General features: G+C 39.2%; 2 protein-coding genes across 3 annotated transcripts in view; both read right to left on the bottom strand.

Annotated features, from left to right (window-relative positions):
• The window catches only part of Sclp (leucine rich repeat containing protein 20 sclp), a 34,081-nt gene extending 24,208 nt beyond the window's left edge, over nucleotides 1-9,873 (bottom strand). The window contains exon 1 of the mRNA XM_022064447.2: nucleotides 9,589-9,873. Within this exon, the coding sequence (XP_021920139.1) occupies nucleotides 9,589-9,739 (151 nt within the window). The 5' untranslated portion in view covers nucleotides 9,740-9,873. The remainder of the gene's footprint in view (nucleotides 1-9,588) is intronic.
• A 10,142-nt stretch (nucleotides 9,874-20,015) lies between these two features.
• Nucleotides 20,016-22,814, bottom strand: part of LOC110830081 (NFX1-type zinc finger-containing protein 1) — a 42,832-nt gene continuing 40,033 nt past the window's right edge. For both annotated transcript variants that reach the window (XM_022064537.2, XM_022064536.2), the window contains exon 15: nucleotides 20,016-22,276. In XM_022064537.2, the coding sequence (XP_021920229.2) occupies nucleotides 21,558-22,276 (719 nt within the window). In that variant the 3' untranslated portion in view covers nucleotides 20,016-21,557. The remainder of the gene's footprint in view (nucleotides 22,277-22,814) is intronic.

Below are 22,814 nucleotides of genomic sequence, written 5' to 3'. Positions count from 1 at the left end.
CCTGCCTCGTATCCTCGTTTATTTTCGTATCTATTCAGCAGTAACCCGCATCTCTTTTGATTCCACTCTTTAAAGCCGGTGTTGCTATAAAGTCCACAATTGCCTGCAGTACAGAAGATATTGCACGCCAGTACCTGCTTTCTAAAATTTAATCAGTGTTTTTTTCTGTTTTGTTGTCCAATGTAAACTATTCAATCCATTACATTGATTCTTGAATCTAAACTTTGGACGGACAAAATAAGAAGTTAATTTTTTATAAAAATCTTAACAAAGGCTGTTTATTTTTGGAAAGAACTATATACATTAATTTTCCACAAGCTCGGACATTTTAACCCTGATCGGTTGTCGCACAGCGCAGCCGTGAAGCAGAATTGGGAAATGGGTCATCTCGGGAGGAGCAGTCGACTTTTCCACTCGCTAATTTACTGCAGTTAGTAGCTAATGGACAGCCTTTGACCCCTTGAGAGAGAGCTTGTGTTGTCCGATACAGGTGTGGCTCGTTTAAAGCGTTTGCGTTTTAACACGATTTTCATAACTCGGACGAGGACAAAGATGGTTCTCGAGACGTTGGTGTTTTCTCCATTAAAACAACTTACACGGCTGGTACCTTGAGAAGAATTCATTATACCTAATCGCCGCGAAAGCTTCAGATCATGTATAGTGAAGAGTTTTGCAGTTTGTACTCTTCACCAAATGTAATTAAATTGATAAAATAAAGGAGGATGCGATTCGAAGGAAACTGTGAAAGGAAGAGACCACTTGGACGACACAGTCGTCGATGAGAAAAAATTAAAGCAAATCGTAAATAAATATGGCGGTAAGGTGTGAGGTGGATTTGGGTCAGGAAAAGGTTGAGAAGTGGGGCCATATAGGGTTCTATTAACTAGCTGATCTACTATGAGCTTCTCACTCTAGTCTCCGGTCTATGAAGTCAGTGGCAAGTTACCTCACAAAGCCTGCAGCGTTGTTGTAAAGGATACGATTAATATCATATTTAGGACTTAATTTCAAATGACTTAAAATAACTAAGACATTCAATATTTTACGCAGAGTGCCAAGTTATGCCACTGACGTCAAGAAATGTTTTATTTATAGCAACATTTTTCGGTGTTGTTCTTGTGGGCTGTGACGCCATTTCGACTTGCAGGTAGATACCAACGTTTCGGGGAAACGAGATGTCCCTATCTTCAGGGCACACGAACTCCCCCGTTTTACGTTGAGGCAAATTACGATAGACCTCCAGGCGTCGAGAACTTGATAATATGAGCTCGGTTTGCGGAAGCGTATTGACACAGTTTACTCACGAATCATTTGTTTCTCTTCTGACCGAGAGAAGGGGCGAAGATATTTACACAAGACTGCCTCAAATAATTAACTAACAACTGACAATTTAATGAAATGAAAGTTCATTGTGGGAAGAGAGAGTGCAGTGGATGGGAGAATAATAATACACTTTCGCTATCATGAATGGCATGCCGGAAGGAAGAGAGTTATTGCGTCATGCCCTGTAAAAGTCCAGCTAACCATGGAGTTGCCTAATGCCCTGACTTCCATGTCACTCATGTGAGCTGTAGGATACACGGAGTTTTCACACAAAATATTCTATTAATTTAGAAATGCAGCTCCTCTAAATACGACGCATGAAAGAAGTTACTTAAACATTTAAGAAAGTTTTTTATGGTGGCAACAACCAACAGAACAACGTTCTAGTTGCAATTACTGATTAAAAACGACCTCAGACTGAGGGACAAATGACAGCAGAAGGAAAGGTGGAGAAAGGTACACATATTTACCACATACGTCAAGACAGTCCAGGTTCTCGAGGCGGCGAGTATGAAGGTGACTGTCTTCTGCGATGTTGCACCGTGTAGCTTCGTAGAAATTAAAAATTCCTCCATCATCAGGTGGATTTCTATGACACTACATGGTGCAACGTCCTTAAAGACAATCATCATCTTACAAACACGTTCTTTCTGATTTTACATTCTTCATTAGCCCTGATGCTTATTTATTGCCTATTCAAATCTTTTATCCGCACAATTTCATTTATAATTACGCTAATTGTTCTTCATATCACTGAACGTGTCATCTGACTTAATCTCTCTGAAATAAGTTCAACTTCTTTGTGTAAACAATACTCTTTATTTACCGTTTCCTAACCATATCTTATCGATATTCAATGGCTTAGTGACTTACTACAATCTTCAAAGCATATTATAAATATAAACGTACTGATTCGCATTAACTTTCAATACATTTTCAGTTAAACTTACTTCAGTTATGAATGCCAATTAGGCTATTATTAATTGTCATTCAATGAATGGTGCAAAAGTCTCTATTATGATCTGCGATAATGTATATTATCTGCTGTTCTATTACCCTACAGACACAATTTTGCGAGTTTATACAAATAACCCAGTTTATAATAATTATTCTTACTTTCAGCTACTTAAATACGAGGCTCGTCCACAAAGTAAGTTTCCCTGGGGCCGTTTACAGAAACAAAACACAATTTCATGGAAATATTTATTGCAACAGATACAGCAAGTGTCCAGCTATTTTTCAACATATTCGCCACCGGAATTGAGACATTTGTCATACCGTGGGACCAACTTTTGAATACCTGTGTCGTAGAAGTCTGCCGCCTGGGATTGGAACCACTGTGTGACAACCATCTCCGCCTCTCTGTCATTCTCAAAACGCTGACGCTGACCGGACAGGAATTTCTTGAGGTGTAGGAAAAGATGGAAATCACTGGGAGCGAGGTCCGGGCTGTAGGGTGAATGATTAAACACCTCCCAGCTAAACTCCTGCAGGAGACTCGCTGTCCGTCGAGCCGTGTGCGGCCTAGCGTTATCACTGACCGCACTTCACAGTCGGCGGGAGCTGGAATAAGAACCTCCATCTTCAACAGCTGCAACGATGCTACTGTGAGAACGCGGGAAGTACCGTTAGTGCATGCGCCATGCTACGTCATTGCTCTATCACGTACGCACAGTCGCTTCGCTCAATATAAGGTTTGCTAGCTGTGGGACGAGTGGGAAACTTACTTTTGGGACGCGCCTCGTATTTACTGCATCAAAAAGTGTCGCATATAATGATTCCAGAATTTAATGATTTCTATATATTGTTGGCATGCACAGTGTTTTTGGACAATTGATAAAATTCGATTTGAGCTTTGCGTAAAATAGGTTATTATATTTCACCAACACGAATCAAAATAAAAAGCTACCAATAGCTTTTACTGTGGACAAATAAATTTGATCGAAATCCGTCGAGTAGTTCACAAGATAGTAAATGTGAACACGTGGATCCCATCTCCCCATTATGCGTAGGTGCAAGAGAACGTGTAAATCGAAGAAGCGAGTGACCAACGAGAAGTATTGAGGAGAGTCAACGAGCAAAGAAACATTCTGCAGGCGATTACACGAAGGAAAGCTAACTGGCTGGGACATATTATGAGAAGGAATGGATTACTGAGTGATATCGTCGAAGGCCAGGTTGAAGGAAAGCGAGAACTGGGAAGAAGACGGATACAGATAACCGACGATCTTAAACAAGGAAAGAAGATTCAGGATTTAAAACGAGAAGCTGAGAATAGGGAAAACTGGCGAACTCTTTTTGGGAAGAATAATGGACCTGTCGTCAGACAGAACACTGAATAATGATAATAAATAGTTATGGAACGCTAAAGAGGGCTTAATACATCATTTCTTCAAACGGGAAGATACTAATTTCAGTATTTATAATTAATCTTCTGTAACCCAATCAGTTCTTTAAGAAGCTGGTAATCGGTTGCTGTTCCCGATCCTGGGTCTGATGAATCCAGTCGACATCCTATTTCTTTAATATCCAAGATTAACATTCCTTCAAGTTCGGGAGGTCCCGGATTCAGTGCTGGGCCCGGAGATAGACTGTCGTGAGAAGTATTTCGTGAATTTCCTCAGTACTTCCCAGACAATGCCGGGATACTACTCTTATCTCATATTAAGCCACGATTGCTTCCTTTCATATCCTTTATCATTAATTATTCATTACCGTCCTATAATTTGAGCTATTAGCAGCGTCGTTAAATAAGACATAAAGATCAAATTTTCTGCTGAAATCTGAGGTCCTTATTTGCGAATAAATGTATATGATAGAGATTTGAGGTCACCACAGCGCAAGCAGCGAGAATGTGGGTCAGAAGACAATAGCGCACCATCTACATTTTCTCGTGGGGCATGATGCTTACAGTTGAACTCGCTGAGGTAAGCTACAGTCGTCCTTTATGTAAGACGGGAAGGGCCTCGTAGAATGCACAGAAAACGTAGTTACAGTAGCTTATTATTAAAAATCAAGATAAGAAACAGTTGAAGTGACAACTTAGAGCATTTTACCAAAACTTCTATAATTGTGAGATACATATCTAAACAAGTGTTGAAACACAGATCAGAAGATAAGATAAGATGAAACAACAGACATCTGGCTGGGCTGCCTTGTGTTGAAATCCCTTAATCTTTCTTTGTTTCTCAAAACAATTCTCTCCGCTGTTACTGTTATTGACTGCACCGCTCACTGCTCGACCTATCAAACAAAGCATTCGTGGCGGACGGCAGCTGCGCGCGCATTGTCCTCGCGCGCGCTACGCAACAAAGCGCTCGTCGCTTTAAACATGATTCACGGCGAACGAAGCTCCACTTTGAATTAGATCCTCTTTTCTTTTTCTTTTTTTTTTTGCACAATTCGATTTTCATTTGCTTTTCTTTCTTTGTTTTGTTCATTGGTTCTGCCTTTAATTCGTTCTTTGTTCGTTCGTTTGCTTCTTTGTTTCGACCTTATTTTCTGCTTTCGTTTTTAAATCAGGTGGTTTAATCTAGCCTCTTCATGAATTAAACAAACAAAAACAATTGCACCTACCCCTGCTTAGGAATCGAACCCTGGTCGTAGGTGTAATAAATAGTACTATAATGTCTCACGGGAAATGGGTTGTGACTACGGAAGCCGAACAGAACAGAAACCAGTTTCCGACTTCTTGTGAAGGCGACGGTAACCCTGAATATCCATCAACTACGTGTTAATCAGTCAGTGAAGCAGCTACAATGCAGGGAGGTACTTTATCAGATAGCCTCATATCTTTCAGATTCAAATTCTATGGATATTGGTTTAATGTTTTGAACCGAAGAGGTTGGCAACACCGTTTCAGTATCATAACAACCGTTGCAGTGCACACAAACACAAGGCTAACCGCTCGCCTAAACATGTGACCTTTTATTTCCATATCAGTACAGAAGGCCTACATCATGAAAGGTTGAAAGCTACAATGTTCTTTTCGTCTTCAGAAAGATAACCGACATGTTATTATCCCACTTGAGTGAATGCTGGTGTTTATTTAATGACGTTATCAATAACTCAGATTATATAGAGTAGAATAATAGGATGATTAATGAATGGCGAATTGAGAAGGATGTGGCCATGGTCTAATTTAATTTACCATTCACGCACTTGCCCCCATAGACCGAGGAAAACCACGAAAACTATTAGACACAACAGCCAGTCTTCGGGTCGACATTTAAAGACGGGACCTACCAATTGCGAGGCAAGGCCGCTAACAACCCTACCGCGACGCTCGACACGTGTCAGTGAGCTGCTTCTTGCAATAACATATCTCAGAAATGTGAGCGGCCAAGACAATATTAAAATGAATCATAAAGAAAACAATTATTTGGGTCTCTTTCATCTGACTCAGAACAGGGACCAGTGGCAGGCTCTTGTGAACACGGTAATGAACCTTCTGGTTGCATAAAAGTGAGTTGTTTCTTTACTACCTAAGCAACTATCAGCTTCTCAAGAAGAACATTTAATACGACTCCCTGGTCTTGAAATCAACGTACGGCAAGGATGGTCAGACGCTTGAATGATTCGTGGGTACAAATTGCGGGACGGGGACATTCAAGTTATTCAAGTTTGACTCTTGTGATAGGCTGATCCTTCGTCCTGGCAGTCCTAACAACTACCTAAATGATTCTTGTTTTAAAACAAAATTCATTCGGAACAAGTGGCGGGCTTCACTCGTGATAGATGCCTGTGATATTGGAATTACCCGATGCAAAATTTAAATTTCTATAGTGGATATCACGTGATATGCAGAGAATAAAATTTTGACACGTTACTAGTATAGTATTTTGAAATTTATAAAGAAATTTAAGTGATGAACTGAGTAAGAATACGTTACTTTCACTCTTTATATGCGGCCCTGATGAAGGAGGAAGCAAGGACCTCTGAAACGTTGCTAAACTTCTACCAGACTACACGGCGCAACAACCCAGAAGACAGAAATCTTCAACATGTGCCTGCTTGTACTTGCACAGACGGCAACACTACGGTTTCAACATCGATTTTTAGTTAATGTTTTGTGCAATCAGAATTGAAATCGAGTGACGATCATTTCAGATGTAAATTTGATCAGTGATGGTGGTGGTTCAGTCGTCTCAAAAATTCTTATCGATTTGATCCGCAACTTCAACACATGTTGGAGTCTATGGCCAATCAGTACGAGCATCATCAGCACTCGTCTGCCCTCCGAAACTTTCTGCACATTTGTACACCCTCCTCTTCCGTCCAAAAATTCCTCCACTAGTTTTCACGCCTTCTGGCCACAACAGACATTTTTCTTCTTGGTACAGTGTAACAATGGATAAGCCAATTAAACGTGAATCACTCGAGAGCAAATATTCGTATTGTTTATATCCGTCGTTTTCAGTGATCAGAACGTAGTTTTTTAAGCAAACTAAAATCCCCCCCCCCCTTATTCATTTTCTTTCGTGTTAACCGTCATTTTTGCTTTCAAATTTAGGATCACACTGAAACGTGCCTAGTTTGCCTTTCAAAAATGGTGATATGTGGGTGTCGTGTTTTGACAATGAACAAATTCCGTTTCTTTACGGAAGTTTCTTCAATCCCAACTCAATGTACTTACTAGCTTTCACATTTAACAAACGGCCTTCATGACGTTCCTAGCTGGTCACTGCAGCCGTGTTAAGACGCGAATGGTATTGGAAGGCTTGAGCATTGAGATCTTGGATTCAAATTCTGCTCTAGAAATGGGTTTTTTTGTAGTTATGTTGTCCTGTACAGACAAAGGACGATACCCTGCCAAAGGAAAGCTATATGATTCACTTTTAAGAATAAATGCTTAGTCGGAAGCCATGGGGCTGAAGAGGATGTTGCATGACTTGCAGATTTTAACACTGTGTCAATACATGACCTGGGGTTTTGACGTCGGCACTGACCAACAGCTGGTTTTAAAGAACGAAGAATCATTCTGTCTCCGTTAAGATGGCTAAGATGAAGATAGACGGCATGACACGGTGTCAACAATAGTCACTTCCCTCTTTTATACTACTCCTAGTTCGATTCTTGGCCACCTTTAATCACGTGGGATTTCTAAAATCCTATTCAGACAGACAACAGAATTCTGCAGGTTACACCTCAAACACAGTAATTGCAATTAATAAAATGTGATTTTAAGTAAATTGGTAATAGGCCTGTTTCATCCACTGCATAGCAAAAAGCATCGCTAGACTCCTGTGTCACTTCTTCCTGCCTGCTTCCAGTTTCTTCCGTGTTTGTACATAGCATTCTCCGCTAGTTTCTATTCTCAAAACAAAAAAGCTGTATTAAAGTATTATAAATTAAATCAATACTGCGATTGAGTAACAGCTTGTGTTTCTCCTTGATTTCATACATAGTTAAATGAATGTGACCGCCACAAGCATAAGATTTATTAGAAGCCTGTTACCTTGCTTACGGTAGTTGGGGTCGCCTTTGTGAAATAAAACTTGACTGACGACCTCATCAAGGTTGTTAGTTCTTTGTTCTTCTGTCATTCCGATAAAAATGAGAACGTGATTTCAGACGTCACCACCTGGAAGACAATAACCTACACACTTGCTCACACCTCTCGATTAACTCCATTATTCGCAGAATAGTCTTGTAAAAAACTAATCTCCCAGCGCCAACTGGATTACCGAGCGAACAATATTTTCTTCATAGTGATGCATTCTTTATACGACGCTCATAAAATGAACGCATATGGAGGTGATCGTGTCTGCCCGTATTTTTCATCTCCAGAACAGCTAGACGGGTTTTGACTAACTTGCCTTCGGAGACAATGACGAAATGGCGAACTTAAGCGACACTAGTGTTACTACTGCAGTCGGTGTAGTGTGTAATTCCGATGACCTCCTCAGGCGCGGCTTCGATTCGTACTCAAAGTCACAGTTGTCTTGTCCTGTGATGGCAGAAGTCTTTGTGAAGACTGGTGGCTTGCCTAAACGCATCGCAGTTGTTTATTGGTTAACAGCGCATGTTTTAAAGTACAGAAGCTCACAATGTCGATCGCATTGTCCTTTATGGGCATCATCTGCTTCTCAGAATAAGCAGCAACAATTTGTAATGGTGGGTTTTCTTTGACGTACGAATATAAGTATTAAATGACGTTTATCCTAGGGTTACTGCTGCTGCTGCATAGCCACGCATTTCCCAACTCTTTCACTCCTCTCTCCTTTACCAGAAGTCTGGCAGACATTGCCTGGAAACTTTCAGACGCGGAAAAAGTATCATCTCCCACCTCGTACCAAATGCCGCGTCACTTAATAACCCCCTGTACTTTGCTTTCACTCTTTTGTCTTTTAAACGGTTCATAATTTTGTTACGGCCGTGGTTATACATCAGTAGAGCGCTCGCTTATTTAGATGACAAAGTAAATTCTCACAGTAACCTACCTGTGGATTTCCACTACTATTTTTCAATAGTATGTTCTTAAAATGGGGCCGATCTGCACATAACTTCAATGCCATGACAAATTACCTCAGTGACAATACGAATGAGAATAAACTTTCCCACGCAGTCTGTTTTTTCTCGCCCAGTGCCATATCTTAATCATTACTTAGCTTTCGAGCTGCCTTACTTAATTAAAATAATGATGCAGTCATGACAAAATAACAGTACGAAAGAAACGAGAACAAAACTGAAAAAATTCACACTTGTGATCACTGATTAAGAGCATATAGAACTGTTTATGAAGTCTGCTGAGAAGACAGTTTATCTTCTTTCCAAAGTTTTAAATCAGAAACGGAATACCTTATTTGGATAGAAAATAAAAAGCACTTCCACTGTCCAATTGTTCATTACGGTAACTGATTTATATTACAGAACTACAAACTAACCTCTACGTAAACATTTGTACATAGAATGTAAATAATTAAATTCGTTCGGAACAACTAGGGTATCAACACAACTGAAAATAATATGAGATACAACCGATTAGAGTATTTATACTGATCCAGTGAACGTAATAAACTTCTGAATTCGTGTCAGAGCTGTGAACCTTTGAAAGGTGTGGGGTCGTTGTTGTTCCTATCTTAGAATACGCTGAGCTTCCTGGTCTGACGCAGTCAACCTACTAAGGAAACGCCTGTCACAGAGGATGAAAGTTATATATCTCTTTAAATCCTGAACAAAATCAACATTTCTTTACGGACACAGAATTATAATTGCTCTAGGTACTTTCCCTGCTACAACCTTTCAATATTTTTAAATACATACCCAGATTGTTATTTTCTTGAGCGTCATTGCATCTTCCAACAACCCTGATAATGGCTCTTCCTGCCATACGTGTGCAATGCATCACTGCAGGTAAGTTTGGTTCATTGTTGGCTTGATTAGTGATGTCTGCTCCAAACTGTGGTGGTCTCATGCTGACTTTCTTTGTGCTACGAACTGGCTGATCAATATATCTGTTCTCTTCTGTGTTTCACGAGATATATGTCACTCCGGTCGCAACACTACACTCCGATACTTTCGTAAAAACCTTCGGATTCTGCCATGCCGCTTTGTTTATATACCAACAGCTGTTTTAGCTCCCACTCGAACACAAAGTTTTGACATTAATCAACGCATGCGCAAGAGAGATTTGCGCATCGCCGTAGTGCGAAACCACAACTGGGGGAGATGACGTCATCAGCAGCGCAAGGTGAAATACGAAACAAAACAGCTGCTTGGACAGAAATTGTAATATTGGTTGCCAACTCCGCATCGCCATGCCAACAATTTTACCTGGGTTATAAACTCCGTTTAATTTTAGTTTTTTGTCGGCGGGAAGTAACTTCCGGCTTCAAAGAAAATAAAAGTGGCCAACGATCCGTACAGTGTATGTCAGACTGCACATGCCAAAAAATAAACGAACGACGTACCAAACGCACAAAAGCAAGAAAGTGCATCCTTTGTGTGTGTACTGCCCAGACATTGAATCAAATTTACAAGCTAAACTGCTCTAATGCAAACATGCTAGTGTCATCTGGCTTAATTATTTGAAACTTACTACAGTGCATTCACTGATAAATTTGAACGCAATTGTCATTTCTAACTTTTGGCAATAGTTCATATACAATAGTTGCAATGAATATAATAAATCTATATTATTAAACAAGAAAATACATGCATCACTTCTACCCACGATGACTTAAAATAGCTACAAAGGAAAGCTTGATGACGTACCTTTAAAATATTGTTTTCTCTCTTCGTGTAGAACGTTATCACACTACCTCCATTAACAGAGACACACTCTTGCCAACCTATAATTCTACGAGTAACCTTCTGCATAGCATCTCTGTATCATAAGTTATGTAGCGTGAAAGGGCGCATTTCTGAGAAAAGCGAAGACATTTTGGATCACGTAGTTCTAAAAATCAAAGCTAGTACCTACTTCAGTACTTTGTCCTTCAACAGATGTCGCCTTCTCTGAAGGATTAGAAATGTGCACTCCGTGCATACCAGGTGACTCTGTGACGGATCAAATTCGGTTCTCTGAATCAGTGACCATTACTGCAATCAGAGATGTCTTCAGAATAGTGGATACAAGGAGTTGGTATGTTTACTGATGGAACTTCAATTAAGGGGGTTCATTCTGGGTTTGAGGCTCACATGAAGCAATGAAGATGACTGTCTTTTGGCATGTTAAGCCATTCAGTCTTGTAGCAATTTACCGACGTTTCAGATATGCTTGATGTATTGAAGTAGTAAGCATAGCACAGCTTCTGAAAAAGTTTATAAGGGACTAAAAAGCTAATGCTAAAGCTGCCGCACTATACACCAAATCCAGCTATACGTTTCGTGCAGAAATGGTTTAACGGAATAAGGCTCGTCATCTTGCGCTTCGCTCAAGACTTGCCCACTAATCAGCGTTCTGCTTGGTCGGTCGGTCTCGTCACACATATCGGCCTAATGATGGAGGTCGATCAGATCTGCGAAACGTTTTTTAACTCATCCTTGACGCTGATAATCGCCGAAGAGGATTTCAATGCAGATTTTCTTTCTGTATTTCTTCCGAGACTTTCGTTTGCCTCAGTCGTGTTTAGATTCCAAATTAAACTAGACATTTTGTTAAACATATTACGTGGCGCTGCAAATCGTGGAACTTCGCCTTTTATGAAATCCAAAGGTTCATTACCCTCTGTCCTGGGCCAAATTAGTGCAGATCGCAATCTCTTGCCCTGTTTATTTAATAACATCTTGAATATCAATTCGACCTTGAGCTTATAAAATTCTAGTAATACCAAAAATTTTATCTCGAGCAGAGGTATGAATTAAGACACTCCAACATATAGAGGATGAAATTCAAACTGCAACGGTGAAATTGTTAAGATTTGTCAAAGAATGTACAAGAATAATAATTATATGAAAATAAAAAGTTCCGACATAATTCAGCACAGACCTCGACATAATAAATGGAAAACAAAGAAACACTGAATTGTCGTGTCCTAAGAGTGGAAGACGCGAAACTGATAAAAGAGGCATGAATTATTAGCCAAAATAAACGGAGAACCTGCAACACCCTTATACTTGATAGACCATGACGGTGATTTCCTCTTCCTGGAGTACTTTACCGTGCAACATAAAATGATAAATTGGAACTCCGTTCGTGCTTGCATAGGTCATCTTTAATTTATTTCTAATTGAATTAGATTCGAGAAGGAAATTTAGTCACTGACCTACATTATCTGATTCGCTTAAGCAAAGATTAAGTCGATCAAAATTTGTTTCCAACTGCGTTGTGTGACATAGTTGAGAATATTTTACGATCGACATGTTATCAGTGAAATATATCAACGAAAATTCTGAGTAAAAGTTTCCTGCGCATTGTTAAATAAATAAAGAATTCTGGAACGCTATGCAGTTCCAGAATTCATGTTTATTAAACAATGTACAAAGTCTGTTTACCACAAGTCTTAACCCAATATTATTGAAAGAACCTTTAAAATAGTCTGTAATTTTCCATTACGGGTAAGTTTATTTTCTCGCGCCAAGCCCAAATGTTTTAACTGCGTGAAACAAACGAAATTCGAATGGCGAAGGTTTAATAACTCCTGGCTGCTGCTGCTGGTTCCTGGCAGCCACGGGGCAAACCAAAAGGCCAGAAAACTTCGCAGTTATGTTTTCTATTTCTGGAACGCTCGATGTCTGCCAAATGCAACTTGTCCTGGAATAAATACATCGCCCATGTGTCTTAGTGCGTTGCCTTTTCTTGTACTCAAATTCCCCCGTCATCATTTGGTTTATATTGGCCAAAAGCCTGCGACCATGGTAACAGTTCTTGGAGCAGTGCTTCAGAAACAGAAATTGGAAGGTAGAAACAAAATCTTATTCACCAGTCGTACAACACAACCCAACATCGAATATAATGCTAGTTCTTATAATATTCTCGTATTATTTTTGTTTATTAAGAGACGCTTTTTCAACTATATGGGTTACATGACATTGATTTACAGGATAAATTGTGAGTGGCGAATTTAAAATACAATGGCAACAAGCAACCGTCCCTTTAAAGACATCGTCGTTGTATTTTTGGCAGTAATGTGGAAAACACAAAAACCCTCGCAAGCATAGAACATTTCGGAAATTTTATTACGATTGAGGAATATTAAAGCTGAATCATTATAAATTCCTCACGCTGATCCATGTGAATGTGACGCAACAAGATGGCTATCTGATTTTATGTATTTAATATTTTTATCCTTATATGTTTTCGTTATAACCACTTGTTAGCATTTTATAACTTATTTTGTAAGTATGGATCTACAAACCCAAACCATCATGTAGATTACATATTTTAGTAAATGTCAATGACGTTTAAATGTGTCTGAGCATCCGAAGATGGCGAACTGACGAAACATATAGTGGAAACTTATTACTTCTGTACTTGAAATAAACAATCACACAGCTGTGTTGACGGTATCTATAAACATTTAATGAGTAATATATACAACAGCCTTTCAAGATTGGTATTCCACCTTTAGGGAAGGACTTTGATCGAGTAGTGAGGAGGATATTTAGAGCCTTCTTCAGAACAAGTCACAAACTGAGTTCCAAAACATTCTAGAAATTATCTGAACTGATCTTTAAATAACAAATACACGTGCCGAAGGAAAACATTCTCGGACCTAATAAACTTTATTTCTGGCAATGCAAAATTATGTTCGAAGAATATCATGTTATTGATATGGGGTAACATTTTATTTAAAAACTACTGTCCCTTCTTTGAGTAAACCGGAGCATCGTGTAGCGTTAGTAAGCGACTGCTTTGGAAAGTGAGCGTCAGTGAGTACACAGAATGTTCAAAATGTTTTGGTGAGTAGAAACAAATGTGCGGTCCGCGGAACCACACGTAATGGTTAAGCTGGCCGGGTGCGTGTACAGCTTTGGACAAGTCTGCCACGAAGTATGCACCTTATTAAAAACACGGCGTGGTCACTTGTGCCAGGTCTCACACCAGTGAATGACTTCATTCTATCTTCTTCCCTGCGAGTCATTGTTCACCACACGCAAGTTTGCTTCACGGTATTGTATTAGAAAAGTACTGGTTGGACTCAGTCCCCATTAGGAAGTATTGTAATTATGGAAGTTTTAAATGTCTGGTCTTTTCTACCTAGTCAGTATTCATAATCATCGTTCAACAATTTACATATTCTCGTAGTCAAAATTGCATCTACTCATCACCATCAGTAACAAAAGGAAGATTATGATTTCATTCTTGTTAACTTGCCACTGGTGCTTCAAGAAGTAGACTACGCTTAAGATCATCTCGCTATGTCTGGCTAAGGGTTGAATTTTCCTCAGCTTCGCGGCGTTACACTGGGGTTAAAATTCCTAAACTCGATGTACACAGAACTCGTATGGCCGGCGGTAAGTGTTATGAGCTTCAAAAGAGCCCACGCTTCAGTCAACATAATAGTAAACGTTACATCTAACTCCAAGCAACAGAGTCCGTCTTAAAACGATGATAATTGCCCAGCAAGTAAATAAATACCCCGCACGTTACAGTATTATCTCCGACTTACGCTGAGATTTTCCAACTTGTCTCTTCCGTTAAAGTTTCCCGACCAAAATTTGTATGCATTTATAATTTATCCCATACGTGCTACATAAAGGAGGTTAACATCGGCGATCTTAAACTCCTTCATTTTATCACCCTAATAACATTTGAATTGCGAAGCTCCTCACAATAGTTTTCTGGAACCTGCTGTGATTTTCTCATTCTTAGCTCCAAATATTCTCCTCAGCACCCCGTAAACACCTCGAGATTCTTCCCTTAAAGTGAGAGATGACGTGTCGCCCAAATATTTTTGAGCAAACGACGAGGCAAAAGATTAACTGAGCAGCAGCAAGCATTCCTCGAATTCAATTCCCTCTTAATTTGTTTTCGAAAGCAATTTTCATTGCTTATTGTTGTTTCGAAATATTTTGACTTTGGCACGTCTTACGCCCATTATGATTTTGTCCTGCGTTCTGGTGACGAGGGATGAACCCACAGACCCACATAGTTTAACTCTTAATTCCAAACCAAACTCTTATTAGAGTCAAACAGGTCGAAGAGATACAATGGCCAGCAGTTTATTCAGGTCCAAGCATTTTAGACCAGTGGTATTCAACCTGGGGTACGCGAAGACATCTTAAGGGGCACGTGAAATTTAAAAAATATATATTATTTTATGATAAACACTGAATAATCAGTAATGTAATTTATATTATATACTATGTATAACTTGAATTATACACCAACAACTTTGGGGGTACAAAGTTGAAGAGAAATTATATCTGGGGGTACGCGAACAAAAAAGGTTGAATACCACTGCTTTAGACTACAGAACAAGTTCAGGGCAATCAACATTCCGTCACTGAGACAAACCGTAGACAGGATCCCGCAAGCACACGCATTGAAGTCGACTGACCCATGAACTGGGAATACCAGACTTAAATGAAGAGCGAGTTGTCAACAATAACTCTGTTACAATACTTGAAATGTAGTTTGTCACCGATTTGACGTTACATTTCAAACTGCGTCGTAATTGTCTTTGTCATTTCTACGGATGCAACGTTAATCGTTAGATTAACGCACTGTACACAGAAAGCAACATAAATTTTCATTCATTCTTCTAGGTGTCAATACCCGAAATAATAACAACGCAGTTTTCTTATTTACCAGGTACTGAATATCACTAACACGTAAGTGTTTTGAGAGTCCTTGATAAAGAAAGCTGCCATTGTATTTAAAAGAAATGTTTACGTTTCTAGTCTTGAAAAGTGTTGTGGGAGAATAGCACTTGGTACTTTAATTTCACTTTCCCCGAGCCGTGAGGGATGCTATGCATGGCCGGCCGACGGAAGAGCATGTCGGCATGTCTGCAAGGGCCCCGCAAAACCGTTTCATGCATGGGATCTATTAATAGATCCCAGGGTTTTACCATGCCGAAATATTCCAATACCAGACTCGCGGGCAAAATTCTGTTCTACGCAGTTTCTCGCGGAAGGACGTCAAGAGTGCAAGACGCCAGCAAACAGAACAGATTCACTCGTTAATGAACCGGTCGCAATAGTGAACATTTGATATAAGCGAAATATCTAGGAAACTCTTCCTCAGAACGGACACTGTTCGTAACATAAACATTCCCATGCCCTAATGTCAGGCTTGTAAGAAACGAGGTCCTAGAAACCGAATCATGACACTAGAACTAAGTACCACCACGCTGATTTTAATTCCAGTTCTTCAAATTTTGCTCTGTATGGATCCTTTAGTGCAATCGTGATTACATCCTCCTAAGGAATGTGAATTTTATATCAATCCGGGAAGTCAGTCTGAGATATGAATCCTCCTACACCGACTTATCTCTGCGTCTTTCCAATCATACACATCCTTACAAAGCCTACTACAGCCGTTAATCTCCATGAAGCAGTACTTTCCTTAAGAAACTAGCAGTAGCTAAGCTGGTCGTCAATAAATAACTTGGCTTTTATGGGACCTTAAGTTCAACACTGCATCAACAAGAACCCGTCACATAAATGAATCCAGCTCAGACCCTCCCTCCCCGCCTCACCTATTCCTAGGCATCCAAGTCATCCGGCTGCCAACGGAGAACGCATGACGCCGTGGTGACGAGAGTTCAGAATGGACAGAGCGAGGAAAGCCCAATTCCTTCCATTGACAAGGGACCGACTGCCTTCGAATCAGAAGAATTGTAGATCAGTGTCGAGCTTTCATAGTTGTGATGTTTGAGCCACGAGTCCGAAGATTTCTGTCTTCTGGGTTGTTGCACCGTGAAATCTGGTAGATGTTTACCAACGTTTCAGAGGTCCTTGCTGCTTCCATCATCAGTCCTGACGTTCGTAAACTTTTACTAGACTACACGGCGATACAACCCAGAAGACAGCCATCTTCGGACTCACTGCCGTAAGAACTTCAAATCCTACTTAGCCTTCGCCACATTTCCAGTCAGCTCAAAGGTGAATGGCATTTAATTTAACACACATAAACTGTAAAAAGAGGACGGATTTAAGTTGATACCGACAAGAGAAAAATCAGGTATTCAAACAAGGCTGGTGATAGCTGTAGTTCTATTTCTGGCGTAAGGGAGTTGATAATCACGAAAATTTCCTATTATCCAGTGTCATGATGTTAATTTCAATTTTTTTTGCAACAAGACAACTACTAGGTGAAGCAGAGAGCTTCTTGAGAAGTTGACAGTTGCTAAGCTATTAAACAATTCCAGGCCTTTATCGAACTCGAATGTTCACTACTGTGTTTGCAAGTGCCCGCCACTCGTCTCTACCCTGAGACAGATAAATCAAGTCCACAACACTCAATTACACCGTTTCTTCTACCAATTTTAATATTATCCTTCGGTCTTCACCACAATCTTCCAAGCTGTCTTTCTTTCAGGATTTCCGATTACAATTTTGTATATTGGCTTATTATTTGGTTAGTCTGTCTCATTCTCCTTCATTTGACGAAGAGTAAAAACCACGAAATTCCTCAGTGTACAATTTTCCTCGGCTTTCCACAAATTCCTCCCAGATAGGCCCAAGTATTCTTGTGAGCAAATCAAGACGTAAAATTATATTTATGTACATTTTAATATTTAATTTTTAATTCTCCAATAAGTGTTCTTGGCGAAGCGCGTACTTCAGCACAAGAAACGTTCTCATAACCCCGTACTTTGTTAAGCACAATGGCAACTTTATACAGAATACAATGAAGAAGTTCAATTTAATTAACAAACTCGTTCACGGATAAAAAATATCATCTCATTTGTGTAACAGGCATTAAGAATACAACTTCAACTGACAGTATGACCATGTGCAATAAATTTAGTAAAGTCTGGCTTCAGGCCATGTGTCTCTGACCATCGAAGAACTGGGCGCGTCACTCACGTCCCTGGGAATCCAAAAATAACCCCTTGAATAAGTCACGTGACTTCCCAGTTTCAAAAAGTCATGGACGCACAGGCTTTTGCGTTGGTTCCAGCTACAAACGGTTTTTGATATTTATGACATTTCAGAATATCAACTTCGTTTTAGGTAATAAACACATTCTTAGAAATACCATATTTGAAAGTATAAGCAATCGCAGTTATTCTATTTCTCCTTCCAGTTACGTCTTACCGTGTTGGTAGACTTTACATCAGTGTAGGGGACTTTAATATACTGGAACAATCTCCTTGGTAATTCCAACACAATTACATTCTTATTCCGATTACTGTAATTTTTATTATTTCAACCAACTCCACATAGACGGGTTCTCCTCGTGAAACACTCAGTGAAGAAATATCCCATCCCACCTTTCATGGAACCATTTGGTTGGCTCATTTCAGAGTTGACAAGAGCTCGTCACCGGTCCCTATCCAGAGGCATATGAATTCAGCCCACTCCTTTACGCCCCATTTGCAGATTCATTTTAATATTATCATATCATCTACGCTTGTCTTCCAAGCGGTGTACATCCTTCATGTTTTCTAAGAAAATACTTGCAATATTCCCACCCATCGATGAAGGCCCTACTCATCTCATCATGCAGTTTTCTCCAACTCCTCGTCATCTAATGTCTCCTGTTCGACAGTAGATCCGACTGACCAGTAGTTTCAATAATATAAAGTCATCCCAATATAACGATAAAGATCATTATCATATGAGTGGGAATGTAAGAGCCAGAAAAGTGAAGTGATGAACTTAAAATCTAACAGAATGTCAGGAAGAAGACAGACTCGCATTCGTCTTCAGACGTACAGATGCTGATTAGTTTCATAAGGAAGCTTCGTTACAAGTCAAGACAGATGGCAGCCTTATATGCTGTAACTCCAGCCAGCTTAACTTGAAAGCACATATTCATCCGCTGTTGGCTTCTTGGGCCTAGTAAAGCTTCAATGCAATCCCTTTGTCCGTTCCCTCGGAATTCCTCCTGTCAGGACTTCTTAGCTACCTTGGAAGTGGGAGGAGGCCAACTCCCCGCTTTATATTGCCATTTCAGACAGTCCCCTACTTCAATGCTTAACGTTTTTTCCCCAGCGCACACCACAAAATTTTACCAATCGAAATGGTGTGCATTTATCTTACATATCAATCCTCGCCTTTTCAGAATGCAGGCACATGAAAACAAAACATTTCAGATTTTGGCTAAAACTGTAGACGAATGCATGTGGGGTGGCATATGCAGTCACTCTTTGAATTGTTTCCTCCAGTTTCAGACACAATCGGTTTATTGAGCCTCAGAATATACCAGCCTGCACTGTTTCCCCTAATGATGGTCTGTGAAGTTTGCTGGTGAACGGTACTGTTCCGGCCTACTTATTTTTGGAGATATGTGATACTGTTTCATACTGTCACTTGGTTTCTGGGTTCAAATAGTAGAACCATCTTTCACAAAGTTACAATTCTGAATAGGATGTCAACATCCACAGCAGCATGAGTGAAGCAACTATTACAATACATCAACGCATATTTTTGCGGTACTTGTGGGTTATCGGGACACATCGCTTTAAAAATAGGTTAGGTTAGGTTAATGTGCGTACAGCACTAAACGAACTAACAGATAACAACAACCCTAACCTAACCTATTTTTAAAGCGATGTGTCACGATAACCCACAAGTACCTTTTTTTCTTTCCTGTGCACAAACTGAGAATGCAATTAAAGCACAGATTCCAGTATTCCAAAGCTGCCATCAACTCTAGGCATGGCTTGCTCATTGCATTCAGTTTTGGCGGTTCTCGACCAACTATAGCAACACTGTGAAATCCATGCTTCCACCTACCACCAGTTATACCCAGTGCTCGACTGTATTCATTCACCAGAAACTGTGGCCAAGCATTATGTTAGCACCACTACTTCGTACTTGGGAAGTCCTGGCCTGGGGACCAGCTATCCTGACCGAGGTTTAGCATGGTTTTCCTTGATACTTCCAAGTAAATGCCAGCCTTATTCCTTAACTACCATCACATTTGACCCTACTGCTGCAATATTTAACTGAAGTCATTCAAGCATCCATTACTGGCTTTGGTCTACATCAAGAAATAACCTTCTTCTGCATCATTTGACTTCAATCGCCGAGCTGTGAAAATGAATTTTTACTGGTCTACATGATGCTGCCACCTAGTTTGAAGCATCTTAAATTCTTTGAAAATGGTACATTTGGAATAAACAAAATCATATTTTTAACTTACATTTGTATTATTTAAATAATGTGATAAGAAAATAATGCACAATGAAAACACAATCCATCACCATTACAAAGATCAATTGTTTACATTGTTTAAAGAAATAATTGCTGTCTGTTCTGAGAATAAGAAACCCATAAATACACTTTGTAGGAAAAATGCAGTTATAGAATGTTAGAACAGATGGTACACACAATTAATATTCGGCCTCAAAAGGTTGAATTACGCCGCCACAATTTCCGTATGATTATTCATTAAACATCGCAGTATATAATGCTGCGCTACTAACAGCCGCCTAAAATACATAAAAAATAATGTAGTGAATTCAGCATATCTGGAATCTGGATATGTTCATTACAACTTTCAGTACAGCCCGTGTATCATGTAACCTTTTAGAAGTCTGCCCCATTGTATTGTGAACGGGAAATTACAAAAAAAGAAATTATGTGTTCCATTAACAAAACTTCAGTGTGTAATCAGAAAACATCTGCAAAACGAGGAAAGCGGATCGCAATTTACTAGATCAGATTGACTCAATTTTTTTTATAAAAATTCACTGCAGTGGCATACAAAATTATTCTCAAGAAAAATGCCCTCGCATATTCACTATATTTTAACCACTCGTCTTTTCATTTCTGGAATTATTGTTCTGTGTATAACTTTGAAACTTACTTTGTCTTCGTAATCAGGTGAAGTTTAGAGAAAGGGTTGTCTACTGTGGTGGGTCCCTTAGGCAGATACAGTCTCACTGCTAACCTTCCTTCAGTCTGTATTAATGAGCCTTTCAACAATACAAACAAATCTGGCCATTATTTAAAGCTACACAGATTATATTGCGATTTTAACAATTTCCCATTATTATGTTTGTGCTCCCAAAACGTTTGGCAGTATTCTTCAGTGCAACAGCTGCACTGAAACAAAAGAGTGCCTATTATGTACACTCCTACGTGAAGTGACAAAGGCCCACAAAAAAAAGAACAAAGTAAATATTTTCAAACACAACGCATTATACTGTATGTGAATAAAATTTTATGCATATTTATAGTTTCATTTTATAATTATTTAATATAACCTTTCAATTCTAGCTTTTTATACTGTGCTGTTTCTTAAGTATTCATTATTCAATGGTAAATAGCATGGGATAGAAGTTTATCAAAAGCGCCAATATGCTGCCATACACAATTATCAAAACATTGTCTACACCACAGGTAAATGGTTCTCTTGAGAACACCAAATGTTAAGATTTTCCATTCTGTTTTTCTTATCAATGTGCATACAACGGAATAAAATAATCATGTAAACAACAAGCTTGCCAAAAAAACATGTGAACAAAAATTAAGACATTAAAAAGATAAAAAGATATTAAACTTCAGCAGAACAAAACATTCTGGAATTACAAAATGCTAATGCAAGCAGAAAACAGAATACTTGAATATAAATCTTTAATGATTATGTATGTTTATGTTCAGTCAGAGGTCTGACATGAAGACTGCTCATTTTGGCAGCAAATGCATGTGTTAGAAGAGCCAAATGTTTACTGTGGCCATGCAGGATGAGTAGCACCATCCATTTCGGTAGCTACGGCGTTGGTTGACAGAAGCCTGTGGTTTGTGCCTCCTATTGCTGCTCCACACACATGGCATCGAGCTTCCACCATTGCTCCTCCACATTCTGTTATGATATATATATGCCCATTAGGACATTTATACCAGTGACCTTGCCTGTAGCCCATTGCAAGTACTATCTCTTTCCTCTCAGCATCTGTTATCCCAACAGCACTCTTCAGTACCTTGCTCAAATTCTCAAGTGCATTCTTTAGTTCCATGTCACACTCCACAGAAAATTTCTCTATGGAATATGCAATTCTGTGTGCTGCCTCATAATATCCTTTCACCTCAGGATCACTGCGGTTTATTCTATATGCGCCCTCACTCTTCAGCTTGTACAGCTGGCACAATCTGTAAAAACGCTGGATCTCCATATTGACGTCTTCAGTTTCCTGAACACTGATCTTCTTTTCCTGCATTTTCACAACACGCAGCAACATATCCATGTGAGCGATTAATTTACCTCTTGATTCTCCATCCAAAGCTTTGTGAGTGTTACTGTAGTACTCGGCCAACCGACGGAATATCTCTACCTGAACCTTGAGTGTAGCTGTATTTGTAGCACTTAGGATGTTTAGTCTCTTCCGCAGAACAGGCTGTAGTTCTGCTGAGAGCTTATTATACAAGATGTTGAATTCTGTAGACTCTGTAATGCAGATGATAAAACAGTTTATATATTTTTAATCAAATTATTAGGATCAGTAATAACAGCAACCACATCAGGGACCAATTCCACCCCTGCAGTTCAAAGACCTACAATGAAACATTCTGTTGTGTTTATTAAGCTACTTGCAGACTTAAAATCTGTAATCTTATATCCCCAACACAACTGTATAAGTATAATCTTTTAATATTTATAACAGCAATGTGTTTTGACAGTAAACTCTCATAATCAAGCTGTACTGTTTTTTCTTTTCTTTATTCTGCAAAAAATACTTATGTATTAAAATAACGAAAGATTTTAAATCATGTGTTAAAATATCTAAATGTTTACAACTCTTTATGAAACATATTTGGATCCACGTAAGTTACTTAAATGTCAATAAATTCTTTTCAAGGAGTTAGAGAAAGTATCTATTGGCACTCACCTGTTTAACAACAACAACAACAATAAAACATCTGCAAACAGTTACAATTATAAAAATGTAATATTACTAGGGGATTGATTTTTAAGAGCTAAGAGT

This window comes from Zootermopsis nevadensis, unplaced genomic scaffold, assembly GCF_977971745.1.
Source record: "Zootermopsis nevadensis isolate Lab colony 2312 unplaced genomic scaffold, Znev_1.0 Znev_ptg000012l, whole genome shotgun sequence".
Classification (NCBI taxonomy): domain Eukaryota; kingdom Metazoa; phylum Arthropoda; class Insecta; order Blattodea; family Termopsidae; genus Zootermopsis; species Zootermopsis nevadensis.
Note: the sequence above shows the minus strand (reverse complement) of the source record. Positions and strands in the feature narration are given on the sequence as shown.